This window comes from Cervus elaphus, chromosome 19 (genome assembly GCF_910594005.1).
Source record: "Cervus elaphus chromosome 19, mCerEla1.1, whole genome shotgun sequence".
Taxonomy (NCBI): Eukaryota; Metazoa; Chordata; class Mammalia; order Artiodactyla; family Cervidae; genus Cervus; species Cervus elaphus.
In genome coordinates, this window is record NC_057833.1 from 12,498,685 (window position 1) to 12,520,314 (window position 21,630).

Below are 21,630 nucleotides of genomic sequence, written 5' to 3' on the forward strand. Positions count from 1 at the left end.
TTAATTTCTGGTTCTCACTGTTGCTTCTTGACCTGCGTACAGGTTTCTCGGGAGGCAGATAAGTTGGTCTGGTATTCTGATATCTTTAAGAATTTGCCACAGTTTGTTGTGATCCACACAGATACTTTAGTGTTGTACAGGAGGCAGTGATCAAAACCATCCTCAAGAAAAAGAAATGAAAGAAAGCAAAGTGGTTGTTTGAGGAGACTAAAAATAGCTGAGAAAAGAAGAGAAATGAATGGCAAAGGAGAAAGGGAAAATTTATCCAACTGAATATAGGGTTCCGGAGAACAGAAGGGAGAGATAAGAAAGCCTTCTTAAGTGAACAATGCAAAGAAATAGAGGAAAACAATAGAATGCAAAGGCTAGAAAGAAAACTGGAGATATAAAGGGAACATTTCATGCAAGAATGGGCATGAAAAAGGAAATAGTAACGACCTAACAGAAGCAGAAGACATTAAGAAGAGGTGGCAAGAATACACAAAAGAACTATACAAAATAGGTCTTAATGACCCTCATAACCAGATGGTGTGGCCACTCACTTAAAGCCAGACATCCTGGAGTGTGAAGTCAAGTGGGCCTTAGGAAGCATCACTACGAACAAAGTTAGTGAAGGTAATGGAATCCTGGCTTAGCTATTTCAAATCCTAAAAGATGATGCTATTATAGTGCTGTACACTCCATATGTCAGCAAATTTGGAAAACTCAGCTGTGGCCACAGGACTGGAAAAGGTCAGTTTTCATTCCAATCCCAAAGAAGTGCAATGCCAAAGAATGTTCAAACTTCCATACAATTGCACTCATTCTAAACTCTCAGTGTTCTTGAGAGTTATAGGGTTGGCTTGGGTCTCATGTCCTTCACTGTGTTCTTTGAACTTGGTCAGTGACCTTCCAAATGTTAAGTTGTAGTGAGGTTAGAGGTTATATACGTAAAAATGCCTAGTACATGCATGCATGCCAAATCTCTTCAGTCTTACCTTTTTGCTACCCTGTAGAGTCTTGCCTGCCAGGCTCCTCTGTCCATGGGATTCTCCAGGCATGAATACTGGAGCGGGTTCCCATGTCTTCTTCCAGGGGATCTCACCAACCTGGGGATCAAACCCATGTCTCCTCTGTTTCCTGCATTGGCATGCGGTTCTTTACCACTAGTGCCATGCCTACTACATAGAGGGGCTCAATAAATAATTAATTTTTATAGGTAGATATATTAGGGTGATGGCAAGAATATACACTTTGGAGTAGGACTAATTTGGATTTGAGTTGACTAGGCAATCACCAAATCTCTCTGGGTTTTCCATATGTAATATGGAGATAAACATCTCAGTATACGGAGTTGTTATAAGGATTAAGTAAGAAAATGTATGTGAAGCACTGAAGGCAATGCCTGGAACATAAGTACAGACAGGAGCTATTATCCTAATAGGTTATTTTCACTTTACTTGGCCCATCTTATTCCTCTGACCTATGAATGGATTGAGCATTATATACACCAGACACATGCTACCTCGCGGCCTTTGCATCGGCCTGGAATGCTCTTCTCATAGATGTCCACTTCCTTCCAGTGGGTCTGCTCAAACTCACCATCTCAGTGAGATCCACACAGATCTCCTTGTTTAAAACTGCATTCCTCCATTCCCCTTACCCTGCTCAGGCTTTGCTCCTAACACCTGTTACCTTTCAATGTACATACAACCTTCTGTGGTGGTGTTTGTCATTCTGCCCATTCACAAGATATAAACTCCAAGACAACAATTGTTGTCTGTTTTGTTCACCAACACCTCAGTGTCTAGATAAGTGTCTGACTAGGGTAGGCACTCAATAGATATTTGTAAAGTTATATCGATTTTTAATGTATCTCCACTGAATTTTACAATTTTTAGTATGAGTGCATTATTTAGTTTGTTCACATGATTTTGAGCTATAATAACTTGCTTTCATCTGCATCTCTGTGTGGCCCATCACCCACATTCCATGCAAATAGCTCCTACTAGCAAAAAACTCCAGGCACTCTGCCCAGTTCAATTTCTGGCTGTGTGAATTTTGGCAACTTTCTTAGCTTCTCTGTATCTTGGTTGCATTACCTATAAATGTAGTTAAAAACAATCACTACTCCGTAAAAATCATGAGGATTTAATGAGTTAATGTACATGAAGTGCCTACCATAGTACCTGGCACACGTTCAGTACATATGATCTATTGTGATTCTATTTACAAGATAGCCCAGGGCCCTCTCCCCACAGCCCTGCTTTGCAATTCTATTTTCCCCTGCTCCGGCTCCTGCCTGTTACCCACCTGATCTGAAACTGTGAGGTCACTATAGCATCCGCTATCCCCTTTCCTCTACTAACATTTTTTTAAGTGTTTGCATGAGGCCCAAACTGCTTTTAGAAGCTCCAGGTAACACCCTAAACTAACCGATGCTTGAAATAAACCTTAAATGTTTCAACCGTGCAATGCTAAGAAAAATTTCCCCATGGGTACAAAAGGGGAAAACTTCCCACAAACTGCTTTATTTGACCTTAATTCAAAACTATTTTAATACTATCATTTATCACCAATAACTTACCCCCTTTCATTTAAGTTTTTTTTTTTTAGCCTCATTAACATCCTGGGTTGTATTATTTTAAACAGAAAATAATTCCAGTTCTTCTAAAACAATTGTTTTGCCTTGAAACTAATTAAGAATATCCCTAATACGTATATGCTCTCTGAACTTTATTCTGAGGCTGGAGAAAAAAAATATCCTCTTCCTCGGAAGGGCCATGAGGTCTTAACCTGGGCTGTAAAGGTTGCCCAACCTCACGTCATCAGTCTCAGGATGGGGATAGGGGGTGGGAATCAAAGAACTTGGCTAAAGGTGGGGAGGTAAAAGGTCCAAAGGATTAAATTTCCTGCTCCCAAAATAACCCTGAGTATTCCTGCCACCTCCAAATCAGGCCCTGCACACTTCTTCATGCTGGCCGAGTGCCACTCTGCTGGCCCAGTCCCAGGAGGCCCTGTGCGGCTATGGATAACACTCTATCTCCATGTGACAGCCCTCTGCAGAGGCTGGGTAGCCCACTTAGTTAAGGATCCTTAGTTAAGGATGGACATGCAACATGCATTTCCTCTCTTCTTAGACCCCTAATCATTCTTCTCTTTCTCTAATATTCTTCCTTCTCCTCCACATTTTTATAGGCTCCTGCAACGCCTCAGGACCGTGTTTTCCAGGCTCAACAATGTGAGAACCACTGTCACGATACCACCCCCCTCCCACCACCCCCCAACATATCCACATCTCACCTGCGCTATTTCCTTAAATTAGCATATGGTTTCACTTACCTGTTGAAACTTTTAAACTTTCACTTAAAGTTACTGCTTTAAATTTAAGACCACTTTCCTTTCCATAAACAGAAGGCTCATATATAAATATAATTAAAACAAAAATATACACTAATGGAATTTTAGTTGGCTATGGCTGCTTGCTGCAGTCCTACTCTTAGGTTAAGGAATGCTGGAGAAGTGTTGAAGACACACCAGCACCAAAGTGAGACTTGCTCCTTGAAACAGACTGGAAAGAGGATGGAAGAGAGCAACATTCTCATTTTTAAATACCATGTATACGTAAAGCTTAAGCACTTCCCACTTGGGAAACACTGCTTTCAGGTTAGGCTCACAAAAGACAAATTTGTTGAAATCTAACAGGCCTCATCCCATTTCCCTAAAGTACTGAGTCACACTATTTACTAAATGTACTCAAAACCTTTTTGCACATCTTTCCTTATTGTTCACAGCGTTAGGTCAACCTCCACAGTGTGTTTCGGACAGGACTCTGCTGTGGATCACAAAATGAGGCCGGTAAAGGGGTCTTCGGTGTAGCCCAAATCTTGACCCATCTCCATTTTCCCGAAAAGAGCATTTTCGAGGCCAAGGGCGATTTACCCAAGGTCACACAGAGGGTAGACTAATTTCTGTGTTCCTGCAGCCCAGAGAACGAGCTATCTTGTCCCACGGGAGGCTTCATGTTGGGTTGCCCGGCTGGCTCTTGGACAAGCCTCTAGCCTGCACCGTGTTGCTCGTGGTTGCCATGGCAGCGGCACGCTGTTTCCCCGCCTCGTCTTGGTGACGTTATGGGATCTGCGCCCAATAGGAAAGCAGCTCCGCGTCAAGCACCGCCCTTCGCGACGGCCACGGCCTTTGCGGCACGGAGACAAGCGTTGACAGTGCTGGGCAGGCTGGCTCGGGTCGCGGCCGCGGCGAGTTACATCGTTTGCCAATCTGTCCGCGAACGCCGCTGCCCGAGACAGAGCCAGGATGTTCGGGATGCTGAGCAGCAGCTTTGAGGATGATCCCTTCTTCTCGTGAGTGTCGGGGGCGGGAGGCCGCGGTCGCGCAGGAACTCGGAGGTCTTGAGAGGAGCTATTTTAAGGGGAAAGTCAGTTAAAACGCCAAAGAAGGAGAGAGAGAATTCGAGTGACTCCAGGAGACAGTTTGAGGAAGAGTCGGGGGGCGTGAAAGGGAAGGGAGAAGAGGATATAGGGGCGTGTGAGGGAAAGGAGAGGAGGATTTGGAAAGGAAGAGAAATTTGGGGGCTGAGGTGAGGAGAGGTCTAGGCAGGCTTCCCCGCCCAACCGACCCCCGTGCGAGCTGCTCTCAACTCGGCCCGATTTCGGGTACCTGGCGCCCCCTAACCTCTGCCGCTGGCGCTCGGAGTCCCGCCTTCGCCGCTGCAGAGGCTTTGCAGGGGACGGTAACTGCCTCTCGGTGGAACTTCTGGAGAGAATTGTACTCACAGGGCCCTTTCTGCTTCTACTCCAAAAGAGAGGCAGGGAATATTTAATAAGATGGAAAGTCTTCGACAAGGGAAACGTTTTCTAAAAGAGTATTTTCCATAATATGTGTTTCTAAGAGCATTGCAGAGTTTTGCTGTCTCTCCCTGGAAGCGGTTGGAAGTTGCCAGGTGCAGTTTGTTTCCTTTCTTGCTTTGTTACAAAGGTAGCCGTGTTTGGAAAGGGACTCCTCTTCCTATTAAAAGTGCAAGTAGGACAGAAAAAACAGAGGGTGCATTTAACACCTCAGGTAAACAGGTGCCAAGCCCCGTGAACGGTTTCAAGTGAGATCCTGTGATGTCTAAAGAGGAAGCCATCCAGAAAACAGTTATTTAATTATGACCTAGCTTTCTAGGGTGTCCTGGGGTTTGTATTTTCTATAGTTCTTCCTTAGGTGATTATATAAACGTGTAACACAATCTAGTTGTCTCCGTAAAACAGGAAGGTTTGTGTTATTTTTTTACCCAAGTGTTTTGCCAGTTTGAATTTTGACTTGCTGTCCTAATTTGTTTTGATGACTCAAATTCTCTGTGCAACCTGGACACCATCTGTTTAAAAGGTTGAAATATTACCAGTTTGCTACATCGATTTGTTTTTAAAAGAAAATATTATTTTGGCTTAAATGTAGTGCTCGCTTCGGCAGCACATATACTAAAATTGGAGCGATACAGAGAAGATTAGCATGGCCCCTGCGCAAGGATGACACGCAAATTCGTGAAGCGTTCCATATTTAAAAAAAAAAAAAATGTAATAGTACTATATTAAAACCAAATAACATAAAGGTAACAACTGAGAGAAAATTAACAGTAGAAAAGATGAAATTATTAATATTTTAAAAACAGAATTATTTATATTTTATTCTAAAGGTTATTCATTATAATTAAGGGGTGTATAATGTTAGTCACTCAGTCATGTCCAACTCTTTGTGACCTCACAGACTATAGTCCACCAAGCTCCTCTGTCCATGGAATTCTCCAGGCAAGAATACTGGAGTGGGTTGCCATTCCCTTCTCTAGGGGATCTTCCCCACCCAGGGATCAAACCCAGGTCTCCTGCATTGCAGGCATGTTCTTTACCATCTAAGCCACCAGGGAAGCCAAGGAGTGTGTGGGCTCAGGTAAATTTATCACGTTGTTTTAGTTAATGTGTTTAGGAGCAGTTGTGACATTTATGAACAATGTCATTTTAACAAATTTCAAAGTTTGTATTATAATTTGCTCTTTTAAAAGCCTGTGAGAGTAGGGACTAAATATATCCATAGTTTAGTTGAGCTGTTGAAGTGGTTCTTATGTAATTGTGACCTCAGTACAATGGGCAGCAGTTAAGAAGATTATGACAACTTTTGAGTTGTATTGTCTTGATGATATCAAAAGAGCAATGGCCCTAACTAAACTAATGTATGATTAGTACTTTCTTTAAAACATCTAGCAAAAGTGTAATTTAAACTCTTGGATGCCTCTTTCTGAGCAAAGGCAGTGAACCCAAGAGGCAGGGTCAGAAATAGTAACAGAACACAAATAGTAGGCATACAGCAAAGAACACTCTTCCCCTGCACTTAGGATGGACAGGACCATCAGTTACATGGCTGCAGGTTTTTCAGTCGTCATTCTCTGTAGCCGTCTTCAAATCCAGGCAGCCATATCATAGAGATTTGGGATAAAATTAACTTTATAAAACTGACTTATTTCTTTGCTCCACAACTGGGAATATAGAGAGTAAAAATAATTAGGGGAGATAAGAAAGAGAATGTAAGTTTATATTTATTTCAAATAAAAAAGTAAATTTTATTTATTTTCAAGTAAATTTTCAAGTAAATTTCAAATATTTATTTCATTTGACTCACCCCTTTTACCCGAACCCCAAACAAAATGAGTATCCATTACTTAATATGTCAAGCATAAGGAATTGATAAAGGTGACAGAGTCATTATTAAATCATCCACTGACCTTAAGGAACACAGAGGGGGTTCCATGCCCTGTATCTTTTATATAATTATTATCCCTATTGCTCACATTATGCGTCTGGTCATTGGGTTGCCCGGTGGCTATTTTAATGTCTGACAGGTAGAAAATGTTCAAGAGATATTATTTAATGACAATCTAGTGTCTTTTACTCTCTGTCTTATAGTTAATATGGTATAGTTGATTGTTGGATCGCTGAAAGTGATTACGTCTGGTCCACAGTTTACAGTAGTTCCACTTAACATTTTTCAACTTGACGACAGTGTGAAAACAATACACATTAAATACAAACCATACTTTCAATTTTGAGTGTTAATCTTTTCCCTGGCTCGCGACATGTGATACAATACTTTCAAAAGGTACGCAGGAGCAGGGGTAGCAAGCCTCAGGTTCGTCAGCCACAAGATCATGACAGTGGACAACCCATACACTTACAGGCATTTGGTTTTTCACTTTTAGTACAGTATTCAATAAATTACATGAGGAATTCAATACTTTATTACAAAATAGGCTTTGTGTTGGATAGTTTTGCCCAACTGCAGGCGAATATAAGTGTTCTGAGCACATTTAAGGTTTAAGGTACACTAGACTAAGCTATGATGTTTCATAGCTCAGGTGTATTAAATGCATTTCGATAGGGTTGTTTTCAACTTCTGATGGATTTATGAGGATGTAGGCTTCCCAGGTGGCTCAGAGGTTAAAGCATCTACCTGCAATGTGGGAGACCTGGGTTCGATCCCTGGGTTGGGAAGATCCCCTGGAGAAGGAAATGGCAACCCACTCCAGTATTCTTGCCTGGAGAATCCCATGGACGGAGGAGCCTGGTGGGGTGGCCTCGTGGACGGGGACACAAAGAGTCGGACACGACTGAGCGACTTAACTAACTAACTAACTAACTAACCCCATTACAGCTTCCCAGGTGGCGCTAGTGGTGAGAAACTACCTACCAACACAGGAGACATCAGAGAGGAGGGTTGGATCCCTGGGTTGGAAATACACCCTGGAGAAGGAAATGGCAACCCACTCCAGTATTCTTGCCTGGAGAATCCCATGGACAGAGGAGCCTGGCAGGCTACAGTCCACGGGGTTACAAACAGTCTGACACGACTGATGCGACTTCCTACACACACAAGCCCATCATAAGTGGAGGATGATCTGTATTTGCATTCAGTAGGTGCCATTGTTGATGTTGGCACTTTCTAATTTAAACACTGTCCACGGGATATTCAGGCAAGAATCCTGGAGTGGGTTGCCATTTTCTTCTCCAGAGGACCTTCCTGACCCAGGAATCCAACCCACATTTCCTGCATTGTGGCAGATTCTTTTACCACTGAGCCACTGGGAAACCCAGTTTAAACACTACCATTTTCTAAATAATTCACTAATTCAGAATCAAGGCTATCAATCATAAGCACACTCTGCAAATTTACTTAATTAATCAAAAGTGGGCAGACAAAAAGTATATACTTCTTGAATATAAAATTAGAATTATTAAGTAAATTGAGGCTAGTAAAATATGGTATCAAATTGTCAAACACTTTAGAGCTTTGAGTAAAAAACAAAATCTAGTTTTGAATCCAAGTATATTCGTTTTTAATGTTTACCTTTCTATAACAGCATGTTAAATTCATGAGAAAATTAAAGAGAAATTTTAAAAGTGATAAAGTTTAGTGTTTTATTGTATGCTTGGGACTTTGGGGGGTTTCCTTATATGTTTCAGAGCTGAAGTTGTTTCAGTGAAAATTGCCTCACAGTATATATTCACATACACCTTTCCAAATAAATAATACTTGTAATTTGGTTAAAAACACAAAGGTTAAAAGCTAGCACTTCCTGGCATGCAGAGTTGGGTTTATTTGTTTGTTTTTAATCATCTTATCTTTACCTTTTTTTAAATGTAGACACACATATTTATTTATGGATTTTACAAGGGAACATGGAGCACAATTTATTTTCTAGCTCTCTACTGTGGTTTTCTTTGTGGACATGTTTGGTGCCAAATTTCATTCTGTTTGATTGTGGTTTGTGTCAGCAATCCTGAAAGAGGCCAGATAGTCATCATAGTAGTATAAGTAAATTTTTCCTTACTTAAATGAAAATTCATTCTCATGGAAAATCTGAATACTGAAAATTTCATTAAGGGACTTACGCAACCCAAAATTTTGGTTCAGTCAGTCAGTTCAGTCGCTCAGACATGTCCGACTGTTTGTGACCCCGTGGACTGCAGCACACCAGGCTTTCCTGTCCATCACCAACTCCCGGAGTTTACTCAAACTCATCTCCATTGAGTTGGTGATGCCATCCAACCATCTTATCCTCTGTCGTCCCCTTCTCCTCCCACCTTCAATCTTTCCCAGCATCAGGGTCTTTTCAAATGAGTCAGTTCTTTGCATCAGGTGGCCAAAGTATTGGAGTTTCAGCTTCAGCATCAGTCCTTCCAATGAATATTCAGGACTGATTTCCTTTAGGATGGACTAGTTTGATCTCCTTGCAGTCCAAGGGACCTCAAATGTCTTCTCCAACACCACAGTTCAAAAGCATCAATTCTTTAGCGCTCAGCTTTCTTTATAGTCCAGCTCTCACCTCCATACATGACTACTGGAAAAACCATACCCTTGACTAAACAGACCTTTGTTGGCAAAGTAATGTCTCTGCTTTTTAATATGCTGTCTAGGTTGGTCATAACTTTTCTTCCAAGGAGCAAGCGTTGTTTAAGTGTCTTTTAGATTTTGGTTACTATCATTATTTTGTTTCTATTTCCCATATATGGATTTTTTTTCTTCAAAATTAGAACCAAATTTTATGGTTATAAATAAATTATTTTCCTTAATATATACCATAAGCATTTTCCTAGTCTTTAGATATTCTTTCAAGCTTGAATTTAGTGTCTGCAAAATATTGCATCCTGTAAATATGCAAGGGCTTCCCTGGTGGCTCAGCTTATAAAGAATCTGCCTGCAATGCGGGAGACCTAGGTTTGATTCCTGGGTTGGGAAGATCCCCGAGAGAAGGGAATGGCTACCCACTCCAGTATTCTGGTCTGGAGAATTCCATGGACTGTACAGTCCATGGGGTTGCAAAGAATCAGACACAACTGAGCAACTTTCACACTTCACTAACTTAACAGGTATGCAAAGAATATTTTTCATATAAATATTTAATCATATTTCAAATTATTAATTTAGTTTGTATACATGATATGACCTGTTCCTATTAATAGCTTTGCAAAGTGTCATCATATTTCCAGTATATTTTCCTAGAAGAATGAAACTAATTTTCAAGAGAACAATATGAATAAGTAGAAAGAAGTAAAAACTCTTCTTACCTGAGAAAGAAAACTATACAAAGTTAATTTTTAAACTTTTAAAACAACTCCTTGCTTCCATTAGAGATTTACCCTTTGTTAAAAAAATTCAAGCTTGAGCAGGAGAAATCTTGAAAGTCTTATTTTTAAGCACCTGCTGTTTTGGGTGAACATAAGTTGAACTCACTTCAGGATCCAGCTAGATTTCTTCCCAAATGGTCCAGACAGGTGCAAAAACCAGACTGTGAACCCATTTTCTTAAGCAGCCTTTTTTTGTGTGTCAACAAAAAGAAAAAGATGTTTTTTGACATTTGTTCTATGTACAAATATACCTACTCCTACTCAAATAAAGAGAAACCTGGACACCATTTTTGTTTGTTTGTTTGTTTGAACACCATTTTTAATGAGTATATTTAGTGCTGAATTTTTAGCCCAATTAGAAAAATAAATCTTATTAAATGTTATGTTTCTATAGAAAAGTAATAGTTGTTTAATTCTCATCTATTTACTGACCAAAACTAGTATTCCCTGAAATATCTTTCCTTGTTGAACTTGAATCTCATCCACGTATCTAAAGGGAGCGCTGAGTGTTTTTCTAAGTATCTGCATTTTAATAAGAATGAATAGTTTAATACCTTGTACCCATAACCTAAACTCTGAATGTCCAGAGTATAGAGATCTCAGCAAAAGGAGACTCTTTTGAATCATCCATTTTGAAACATCAAGTGGTATAAAATTGTTTAATTCCACATAGTTCTATTTCTTTCTTATTCTTCAAAGATTTTTATCATGACACACTTTGAATGTATATTACAAAAGTGTAAGGGTATAGTACTGGGTGTACCCCTTAATCAGAATTTCAAAATATACACCTGCTTTACCCATCTCTATTGCTGCTGCTGTCTTTAAAGTGTTTTAAAACAAATACAAAGTTCTTGTATTTCACTCATATGTTTTTCCAAATACGTCTCTGAAAAATACTTTCATCACCACAATGCCATATTTACATCTAACAAGATTAACAATAATTCCAGTTTCTTGCTATCACTTGGCATTGAGTATCATCTGGATATGAAACACTTCGAAATAATCTGGTTTTGAGATTAAAAACTAGGAATTATTTCTTAGACAACTCACTTATTGGTCTCAGAACTACTTGAAGCTCTGTACCTTTAAGTAAAAACTGGGAAGGTAACATACACCAATTTCTGATTCCTTAATTGTAAACTAACTTTTGGACTTCAGGTCTTTATTTGGGAAAGCATAAAGCAATTCTCTTTCTGCCCACTAGTCTCACTGGGTGCCATTAATCTATTAAATTTTTAAATTGTCACAACTTCCTCATAATGCTAGTTGTCTATAATTCTGCTGAAATAGTGATTATCAAACTTTTTAACAGGTGGCAAATCTAAGAACAGTAATCTGTTACATTTCCCATGCCCATCACTCCCATCAGTAAAACAGATCCAAAACTTTATCCTATAAGAATTCATGGGAGGATAATCTTATGGCATTTTTCTGCATTGTATGTGTAATATTTTTCCTTGATCATTCCTAAATATATTAGAGTCTGCTTTTAGCTAGAAAGAATGAAATATGAGTAATCTCTAAATAAACCTAAATGCTCTAGTGTCTTCATTTTATTAGTTTTCCTAAGTGAATTTAGGGCAAGCGTATTTCTGTAGTTAAATACCGAACGTTACTAATTTGGTTGAGAGCAGCTTAATTTTTGGACTCCTGCTGAAATTTGTGTCTTCTGCTGCACTAAGAGCATGCTCAGCCTGCACACACTGGGGAGCCCTTTCCTTTGATGACTTTGTGTAAAATTTGTCAGCAGGAGGGAGGCTGAAAAGTAGGGGAATGTCCCCAAGTGGATGAGTATATAAAGGACAAGAGAAGGACAGCAAGAGAGCAAATGAAGAAATAAGATTACTGACCTGTTACAGATTTTTAGTACATGGTTCTATCATCCAGACTAGCACTGGTCCTACTGCAGAGGTGGTTAAAAGTTATTGTGTTGGTCGGGTATGCAGAGAAGCTGCTGTTTATCATTTGTAAATATATTTCTTTTTCTACTTAACCAGCTTCCTTTAGAACAATTGATACTGCACAGGAATAAACAGATTTGAAGAAACAAAATGGTCAGGAAATACTCTCATAAACAGCCCTCCTATTAGATTTATTTGTTGAGAATAGATTATAATTGCTGGAAATCCTTTAGACGAGTTAAAAACACTCACCTTTACACCATTTATAGTAAAATCGATATAATCATTTGAAACATTCTACATAACAGATTTCTACATTCAATTTTCAGAAATTATGTTCAAGTTGAATTAAGGCAGTAAGACTTCAGAACTACATATTTTTGGAGCAAAGTTCTGTCTTAGCATATAATTAAAACTGATACTTTACTGAAAACAGTTAGGAAATGTATTTATTGAAACAAAACTTAGTAACATCTTACCATGAATACCAAAATCTGACAAGCTTTAGGGTTTTCACAAAGATAAATTAGTACTCAGTCGTGTCCGACTCTTTGCAACACCATGGACTGGAGCCTACCAGGCTCCTCTGTCCATGGGATTTTCCAGCAAGAATACTGGAGTGCATTGCCATTTCCTTCTCCACACAGAAATATATTGGTGTACTTTATTTTACATTTGAGTGAGAGTTGCCAAAAAATAAGCTTTATTACTATTATGGAGAAAAAACACATTTATACAGTCTGAACTGAACATTTACATTGGATTTAATTGTAGAAGTTTTCCCCCATTTCAATTTTCCATATTTACACATGCACTATAAGACTTTGAAAAGTGAGAAAACTCTCATTTTAAGATGTAATAACATCCAATATCCAGCAATTATGACCTTACTTTATAAAGTATCAAAGTGCTTTGCATTTTCAAAAATGCTTTTTTAACTCCTTTTGTCTCTTTAACAAGCATATTAGCCCCAGATCATTCTTTGCAGTGTTAAGCTGCCTACCTATTAAATTCCAACATTTACACTTACATGATTGCATGTATTTTCAATAGTGATTCTTTCATCGCACACCGAGAAAGTATGCGACAGATGATGAGAAGTTTTTCTGAACCTTTTGGAAGAGACATGCTCAGCATCTCTGATAGGAGAGGAAGAGCTCGTAACCGTATGGGACGTGAGGATGAAGAAAATTCCTTGACTGTAAGTTCTTTATTTTAAAGATAGTGAAGAAAAGTACTACAGAAGAGTTTATCTCTGATAATAGGATAGGATTAATGTTATAGAAATAACCGTTATACACAGGGAAGGACCTGTTGAAAAGCAGAATTCTTTGACAATGAAGTGTTAACTGTATAGAATTGCACTGTGATACCAAAACTTTTAGCACCATAGGGTTATATGTTATAAGCCAAACTGAAGACATTGTTTTCCATGTGAACCATGGAAGGAAGAAAAACCATGATAAGGTTTTTCTCACCTTATCATTTACACCCATGTCTTAAATTAGGACAGGCATGGAAATATCCTTGCATGCAACACTTTTTCTTCTTGCTTTAAAATAGCATCCAAAACTGTAGTATAATGCTTTTTATCTACTGGACCAGGAAAACCCAATCTACTCCTTGGCTACCTTGGACCTTCAAAACTTAGATTAACTTTTAAAAGTTAATTTAAAAGTTATTCAAAAGACTTGTAGAACTACAGTAAATATTCAGAAGTCTTGTCTGAGAGCAAAATTAAAAGGTTACAAACAAACAAACAACAAAAAACTCAGGATATTTATGTACCTTAGCTGTTTTCTTTTCTGCTTATTTGTGTTACTTTTTCAGCCTCAAAAATGGCAGTTCTAGAACAACAAATCCACAGGAGTTTCTAAAAAATAAATCTCTGCAGTTCAAATGTAGAGCTTTGGACCTCAGTAAACATTTTTTAACGTATTTCTTTTTAATTGGAGGATAATTGCTTTATAATATTGTGTTGGTTTCTGCCATACATCAACATGAGTCAGCCATAGGTATACCTATGTCATCCCCTCCCTCGTGGCGCTGTCTCCCTCTCCCCACCCCATCCCACCCCATCCCACCCCTCTAGGTTGTCAGAGCCCCAGATTGAGTTCCCTGAGTCATAAGCAAATCCCCACTGGCTGTCTGTTTCACATATGGTAATGGATATGTTCGCATGCTACTCTCAATAAACATTTTGAAGTGGTCAATTGGGAAACTTCCAGGACTTCTATATTTTCTATTTGCAATAATCTTGTTGTTAAATAGAGCAAAATGTTTCAAATACTCCTAAGAAGTTTGATGGATAAAATTACATTTGCCATTTAAATGAAAGTAATCTTCATATTCTTTTTCACATACACATTATTCCAATATATATATTAGTTTCATTCCAATTATTTTTAAATTTGTTAATGTGGTCATTATGTTTATTTTTTAGTTTTAGGGCTATAAATTTCCATAAAAGTCTAAAATTAAGCCCAAAGGAAAGAACTGTCAAAGAGAGCAGAAAAATCAAATATGACATTCTGAAATTTTATCTTTCACATGAGCACTGAAGTATTTTATATATCTGTTATAACCATAGCAAAGAAGGAGTAGGGCTGTACATAGTGCTTTGTGTTAATATTTGCATGCATAAATGAGCTGCTTGTAGCCTTTGTGCAAAAAGTGGGAGGTGACGATTTTATTCCCTTGTTGGCACAGAAAGGACATCTGTTTATAATTCATCTGTAAAGTTCTTAGTGAGGAGGCCTAAGCTGTAACTCTGCTGGTTATCCATTAGAAGAAGAAATGTTTTTTCCCTGAGTATCTGTGCTTAAAAAATCTGAATGTTTAATGAGCTGGAACAAGAAATATATAACCAACAGAAAGATAAATTTATTTGAAACTGTAGTTTATCTGATTCATAATTTAGAACAATTTGTATTTTAGCTTGCCTCATATTTGTATTGCCAGTGCGGCTTGAAATCAAGTTTTGAGAAACCAAAAAGCCCACATAGCTGAATTAATATGGTTGCATAAATGTGATGATTAAATAAGGAAAGTTAAGTAAGAAGACAATTCTGAATACAAAGAAGGCCAAGACCAATATTTGAATGAAAAACTAAAATAGTTGCTACTGAGTCCAGTTTCTAGTGGCATAAATTAACTTTTGTCTAAGATGATGAAATCATCTCCCTTATTATTAATCAAATCCCTTACAATTATACAGTGCAAGTGACAAATAGATTCAAAGGATTAGATCTAATAGAGTGCCTAAAGAACTATGGACAGAGATTCGTGACATTGTACAGGAGGCAGTGATCAAGACCATCCCCAAGAAAAAGAAAGGCAAAATGGCTGTCTGAGGAGGTCTTACAAATAGCCGAGAAAAGAAAAGAAGCGAAAAGCAAAGGAGAAAAGAAAAGATATACCCATTGGAGTGCTCGCTTCGGCAGCACATATACTAAAATTGGAACGATACAGAGATTAGCATGGCCCCTGCGCAAGGATGACACGCAAATTCGTGAAGCGTTCCATATTTTTAAGCCACAGTCATCAAGACAGTATGGTACTGGCACAAAGACAGAAATATAGATCAATGGAACAGAATAGAAAGCCCAGAGATAAATCGACGAACCTATGGATACCTCATCTTCGACAAAGGAGGCAAGAATATACAATGGAAAAAAGACAACCTTTTTAACAAGTGGTGCTGGGAAGACTGGTCAACCACTTGTAAGAGAATGAAACTAGAATGCTTTCTAACACCATACACAAAAATAAACTCAAAATGGATTAAAGATCTAAATGTAAGACCAGAAACTATAAAACTCCTAGAGGAGAACATAGGCAAAACACTCTCCGACATAAGTCACAGCAGGATCCTCTATGACCCACCTCCCAGAATATTGGAAATAAAAGCAAAAATAAACAAATGGGACCTAATTAAACTTAAAAGCTTTTGCACAACAAAGGAAACTATAAGCAGGGTGAAAAGACAGCCCTCAGATTGGGAGAAAATAATAGCAAACAAAGCAACAGACAAAGGATTCATCTCAAAAATATACAAGCAACTCCTGCAGCTCAATTCCAGAAAAATAAATGACCCAATCAAAAAATGGACCAAAGAACTAAGCAGACATTTCTCCAAAGAAGACATACAGATGGCCAACAAAGACATGAAAAGATGCTCAACATCAGTCATCATCAGAGAAATGGAAATCAAAACCACAATGAGGTACCATTACACGCCAGTCAGGATGGCTGCTATCCAAAAGTCTACAAGCAATAAATGCTGGAGAGGGTGTGGAGAAAACGGAACCCTCTTACACTGTTGGTGGGAATGCAAGCTAGTACAGCCGCTATGGAGAACAGTGTGGAGATTTCTTAAAAAACTGGAAATAGAACTGATACATGACCCAGCAATCCCACTGCTGGGCATACACACCAAGGAAACCAGATTTGAAAGAGACACGTGTACCCCAATGTTCATCGCAACACTGTTTATAATAGCCAGGACATGGAAGCAACCTAGATGCCCATCAGCAGACGAATGGATAAGGAAGCTGTGGTACATATACACCATGGAATATTACTCAGCCATTAAAAAGAATTCATTTGAATCAGTTCTAATGAGATGGATGAAACTGGAGCCCATTATACAGAGTGAAGTAAGCCAGAAAGATAAAGACCAATACAGTATACTAAGACATATATATGGAATTTAGAAAGATGGTAATGATAACCCTATAGGCAAAACAGAAAAAGAGACACAGATGTACAGAACAGACTTTGGGACTCTGTGGGAGAAGGTGAGGGTGGGATGTTTCGAGAGAACAGCATCGAAACATGTATGTTATCTAGGGTGAAACAGATCACCAGCCCAGGTTGGATGCATGAGACAAGTGCTCGGGCCTGGTGCACTGGGAAGACCCAGAGGAATCGGGTGGAGAGGGAGGTGGGAGGGGGGATCGGGATGGGGAATACATGTAAATCCGTGGCTGATTCATGTCAATGTATGACAGAAACCACTACAGTATTGTAATTAGCCTCCAACTAGTAAAAATAAATGGAAAAAAAAAAACGATATACCCATTGGAATGCAGAGTTCCAAAGAAGAACACGGAGAGATAAGAAAGCCTTCCTCAATGATCAGTGCAAAGAAATAGAGGAAAACAATAGAATGAGAGACTAGAGATCTCTTCAAGAAAATCAGAGATACCAAGGGAACATTTCATGCAAAGATGGGCACAATAAAGGACAGAAATGGTATGTACCTAACAAGCTGAAGATATTAAGAAGAGGTGGCAAGAATACACAGAAGAACTATACAAAAAAGATCTTCATGACCCAGATAATCCCGATGGTGTGAGCACTCACCCAGAGCCAAACATCCTGGAGTGTGAAGTCAAGTGGGCCTTAGGAAGCATCACTAAGAACAAAGCTAGTGGAGGTGATGGAATTCCAGTTGAGCTATTTCAAATCCTAACAGATGATGCTGTGAAAGTGCTGCACTTAATAGTCCAGCAAATTTGGAAAACTCAGCAGTGGCCACAGGACTGGAAAAAATCAGTTTTCACTCCAGTCCCAAAGAAAGGCAATGCCAAAGAATGTTCAAAATACCGCACAGTTGCACTCATCTCACCCGCTAGCAAGTAATGCTCAAAATTCTCCAAGCCAGGCTTCAACAGTATGTGAACTGAGAACTTCCAGATGTTCAAGCTGGATTTAGAAAAGGCAGAGGAACCAGAGATCAAATTGCCAACATCCCTTGGATCATTGAAAAAGCAAGAGAGTTCCAGAAAAACATCTATTTCTGCTTTATGGACTACACCAAAACCTTTGTGTGGATCACAACAAACTGTGGAAAATTCTTAAAGAGATGGGAATACCAGATCACCTTACCTGCCTCCTGCGAAACCTGTATGCAAGTCAGGAAGCAACAGTTAGAACTGGACATGGAACAACAGACTGGTTCCATATAGGAAAAGGAGTAAGTCAAGGTTGTATATTGTCACCCTGCTTATTTAACTTAAATGCAGAGTATATCAAGCAAATGCCAAGCTGGATGAAGCATAAGCTGGAATCAAGAAATATCAATAACCTCCAATACTCAGATGTCACCACCCTTATGGCAGAAAGTGAAGAAGAACTAAAGAGCCTCTTGATGAAAGTGGAAGAGAAGAGTGAAAAAGTTGGCTTAAAACTCAACATTTAGAAAACTAAGATCATGGCATCTGGTCCCATCACTTCATGGCAAATAGATGGGGAAACAATGGAAACAGTGAGAGGCTTTGTTTTTTGGGGCTCCAAAGTCACTGAAGTCATGAAATTAAAAGACGCTTGCTCCTTGGAAGAAAAGCTGTGACCAACCCAGACAGCATATTAAAAAGCGGAGACATTACTTTGCCAGCAAAAGTCTGTTTAGTCAAAGCTGTGGTTTTTCCAGTAGTCATGTATGGATGTGAGAATTGGACTATAAAGAAAGCTGAGCATCAAAGAATTGATGCTTTTGAACTGTGGCGTTGGTGAAGACTTTTGAGGTCCCTTGGACTGCAAGGAGATCAAACCAGTCAATCCTAAAGGAAATCAACCCTGAATATTCATTGGAAGGACTGATGCTGAAACTGAAACTCCAATACTTTGGCCACTTGATGTGAAGGACTGACTTCATTGGAAAAGACCCTGATCCTGGTAAAGACTGAAGGCGGGAGGAGAAGAGGACGACAAAGGATGAGATGGTTGGATGGCTTCACCGACTCGATGGACATGAGTTTGAGCAAGCTCCAGGAGTTGGTGATGGACAGGGAAGCCTGGCATGCTGCAGTCCATGGGATTCCAGAGTTGAACATGACTGAGGGAATGAACTGAAGATGATGAACCATAGGTGTAGGCTAAAATCTGTGTGTAGCATTATCCAATAGAATGCTCTGGACGATTTAAATGTTCTGAATCCACCCTGTCCAGTATGGTTAGCTACATATGACTATCAAGACTTTGAAATGTGCCTAGTGCCACTGAGGAACTGAATTTTTAATTCTAATTATTTAAAATTAATTTTAAATAGCCACATGTAGCTTTTGGCTACCTTAGTGAAGGGTATGATAATATTCAAAGAGAGTGTAAAGCTTTTAGCTTTTTTAAAAAAATCAACACTGAGTAAAGGTCACTAATCACTTACAGGTGAACCTATCATCTTATTTTTTTTTAATTTAATAGTAATCTCTTTCAGCATTTTCCCAAGAGAAATGGCGGTCCTCACCTACCTATTAAATAGAAAGTAAATGGTGATTTTACTATATCAGATTTAGACCAAACCATTTCATAAAATGAGTTTCATGGTATTTTATATAGTAAATACTGCTAGGTAGTATTTACTTGCCTCTCCCATCTAAAATCAAGTGGTATATATAATATATTCAATTGCATTATATTGTATCACCTATCTTAGAAAGCTAACACCAGTGAGTTTTTTTTTTTCTTGTTCAAGCTATGAAAACTCTTTGCTAACCAAGAGTCCCGAGCACTGCCCTAGGGCAGTTGAAGGGCAGAAGTAATTTTTAAATATAGGAATTTCATCTGGTTACAGTAGGTTTTCCAAGGAACATTCAGCTTCTTTTTAACCAAAACTCTTCTTTTCCTCTGAATGAGTTATACTGCTGAGATATGACTCTCCTTTTTTCCCCTAGGGTGTGATACATTTGACATGTTTATGTCTCAGTATGAAAGACTTATGTCAAAGCAAAACTAAACACATTAATTAAAAGAAAACAAAAACAGACAAACAACAGTAACAACAAAAGACCTCTATCCCAACTTGACATTTCTAAGTCATATAAAAGTAGGAATAAAAATTAGAAGTTGACTATAGCAGATGGACAAATCAGCTGCCTAGTTTGAAAACAGCACAGCTAAGTAAAGAGCAGATGCTAGCTGTTCTGTTTGAACTTTTTAATACTAGTTTACACAAAGCTTTTTTTTCTCTTTGTGAAGTTATAAATTTTAAAATGAGTATTTTGATGAAGTAGTGAGCCATATGCTAACGCTTTTAAGCATAGTGGATGAAAATTTATATTTCAAATATACACTTGATAACCTTTTTCTTTATTTTTCACCCATTTCTTGGCATTTGTCATCGTTATCAGCCCTATTATGAGGGAAAATAGAGATTCCTACAAGAGTAGGAAAAGCATCAGCTATGCCATTTCTTTGTACTATTAGCTTTTTCTTCAGTTCATGATTTCTTTATTGGGATGTTTTCAAGCCAGTTGTCCATTTGGGGTCAGTTTTGTTTAAAACTAGATCATTTAATCTGTAAATTTATTTCATTAGGCAGTTTACAATTCAAGATATAACATATGACCATCTGACAGATTGAGAGATGGTGCCAGAGTCGATGTAAAATCTGTTTTTCCTTTCAGTTAAAAGAAACAGAATGAGGAATTTTCTTGATGTACAAATACACTTTGGAGATTACTGTTTTAATTTATTATAAAATTTAAACACAGTTTTCTCTAGTTTTTTGACATTACTTACACAGGGAGAAAATTATCACTGAATGATGGTATAATTTTGTATATACCTTTTACCAAGAAACTCAAAATTTATTTTCAGCATTTGAAATTTCCAAGTAATGAAAGGTTTTAATTTATACATGTATTTAAAAATTTATTTTTATTATTCCATCTATTATGCTTAACATTCTTTTTCCTATCAAAGACTAAATATTTTTAAACCTATATGCATGATCCTTTCTGAAGTCTGTATTTCTTATTCTATATTAGTTCTTAGGAAGTATCCATTAAATTTTTTGACTAATATCTCTTTGAAGCTTTTGAAGTGTTATAAATATAGATACTTTTGATTTTTAATTGGTTTCAGGCAAGATTAAATGATTTTTTAAAAATATGGAATCGTTGAACAAAAGTAAGATGATATAATCTTAATCATTATACCTTGTGTGTTAATTTTGGTGTGAATTTGCATTTTCTTTGAAAAATGTTTGTCTTAGTCCATAGCAATTACTTTCTCTTTAATAAATACTAGAGTAGTCTTATTTAAAAGAGATATGTGGTCTCCTTGTTTGTCTTCTAGGCTCATGTCAGGCTCTACAATGAATAATAAGCAGATAACTTTAAATATATATATTGAGCTCTTTTTGATTAAACGGTTTTGTAATTTGGTTAGCTCTGAACTATGTAATTATGTAGTGCATTACTTTCTTTTTCAGAGATTGTTGTATAATAAATATCATACCAAAATTAACCGGATTTTTTTTCTAGGCAATGAGTTCTCTCGTGCCTTTTGGCAGTTTTGGTGGTATGGTTCGTATCATAAGACAAAAGCCATTTTAGCAATATTTTCTGACAATATTTTATTTTTCATTAACTTAAGCATATTGAATCAGCATGCCATCTCACTTTCATAACAGCTTTTAGCATTTGTTACTGAAAACTTGTTTCGTGTGTTAAATTTGTCTTAGAATGTTTAGGCCTGTGTTTTGTGGCATACATCACGTCAACATAAAAAAATCAGTTTTCCAAAAGAAAAAGTACATTTTGGTTGATGACGATTCACTTTAT

The 21,630-nt window shown here is 38.0% G+C and overlaps 1 protein-coding gene and 2 non-coding genes across 6 annotated transcripts in view; all 3 read left to right on the forward strand.

Moving 5' to 3' along the window:
- Window positions 1-4,167: 4,167 nt before the first annotated feature.
- Window positions 4,168-21,630, forward strand: part of MLF1 (myeloid leukemia factor 1) — a 29,360-nt gene continuing 11,897 nt past the window's right edge. For 2 of the 4 annotated variants that reach the window (XR_006335319.1, XM_043874699.1), the window contains exons 1-3: window positions 4,170-4,340; window positions 13,115-13,262; window positions 21,331-21,372. Coding sequence is in view for 3 of the 4 variants with exons in the window: in XM_043874699.1 (XP_043730634.1) it covers window positions 4,294-4,340; window positions 13,115-13,262; window positions 21,331-21,372 (237 nt within the window). In the remaining variant the exon portion in view is untranslated. Of the gene's footprint in view, window positions 4,341-13,114; window positions 13,263-21,330; window positions 21,373-21,630 lie in introns of all 4 variants that reach the window. The other 2 variants (XM_043874701.1, XM_043874700.1) reach the window with 2 other exon arrangements.
- Window positions 5,436-5,542, forward strand: LOC122676194. The gene has a single exon (XR_006335478.1). It is a non-coding gene; the product is annotated as a U6 spliceosomal RNA (small nuclear RNA).
- LOC122676202 lies at window positions 15,489-15,592 on the forward strand. The gene has a single exon (XR_006335486.1). It is a non-coding gene; the product is annotated as a U6 spliceosomal RNA (small nuclear RNA).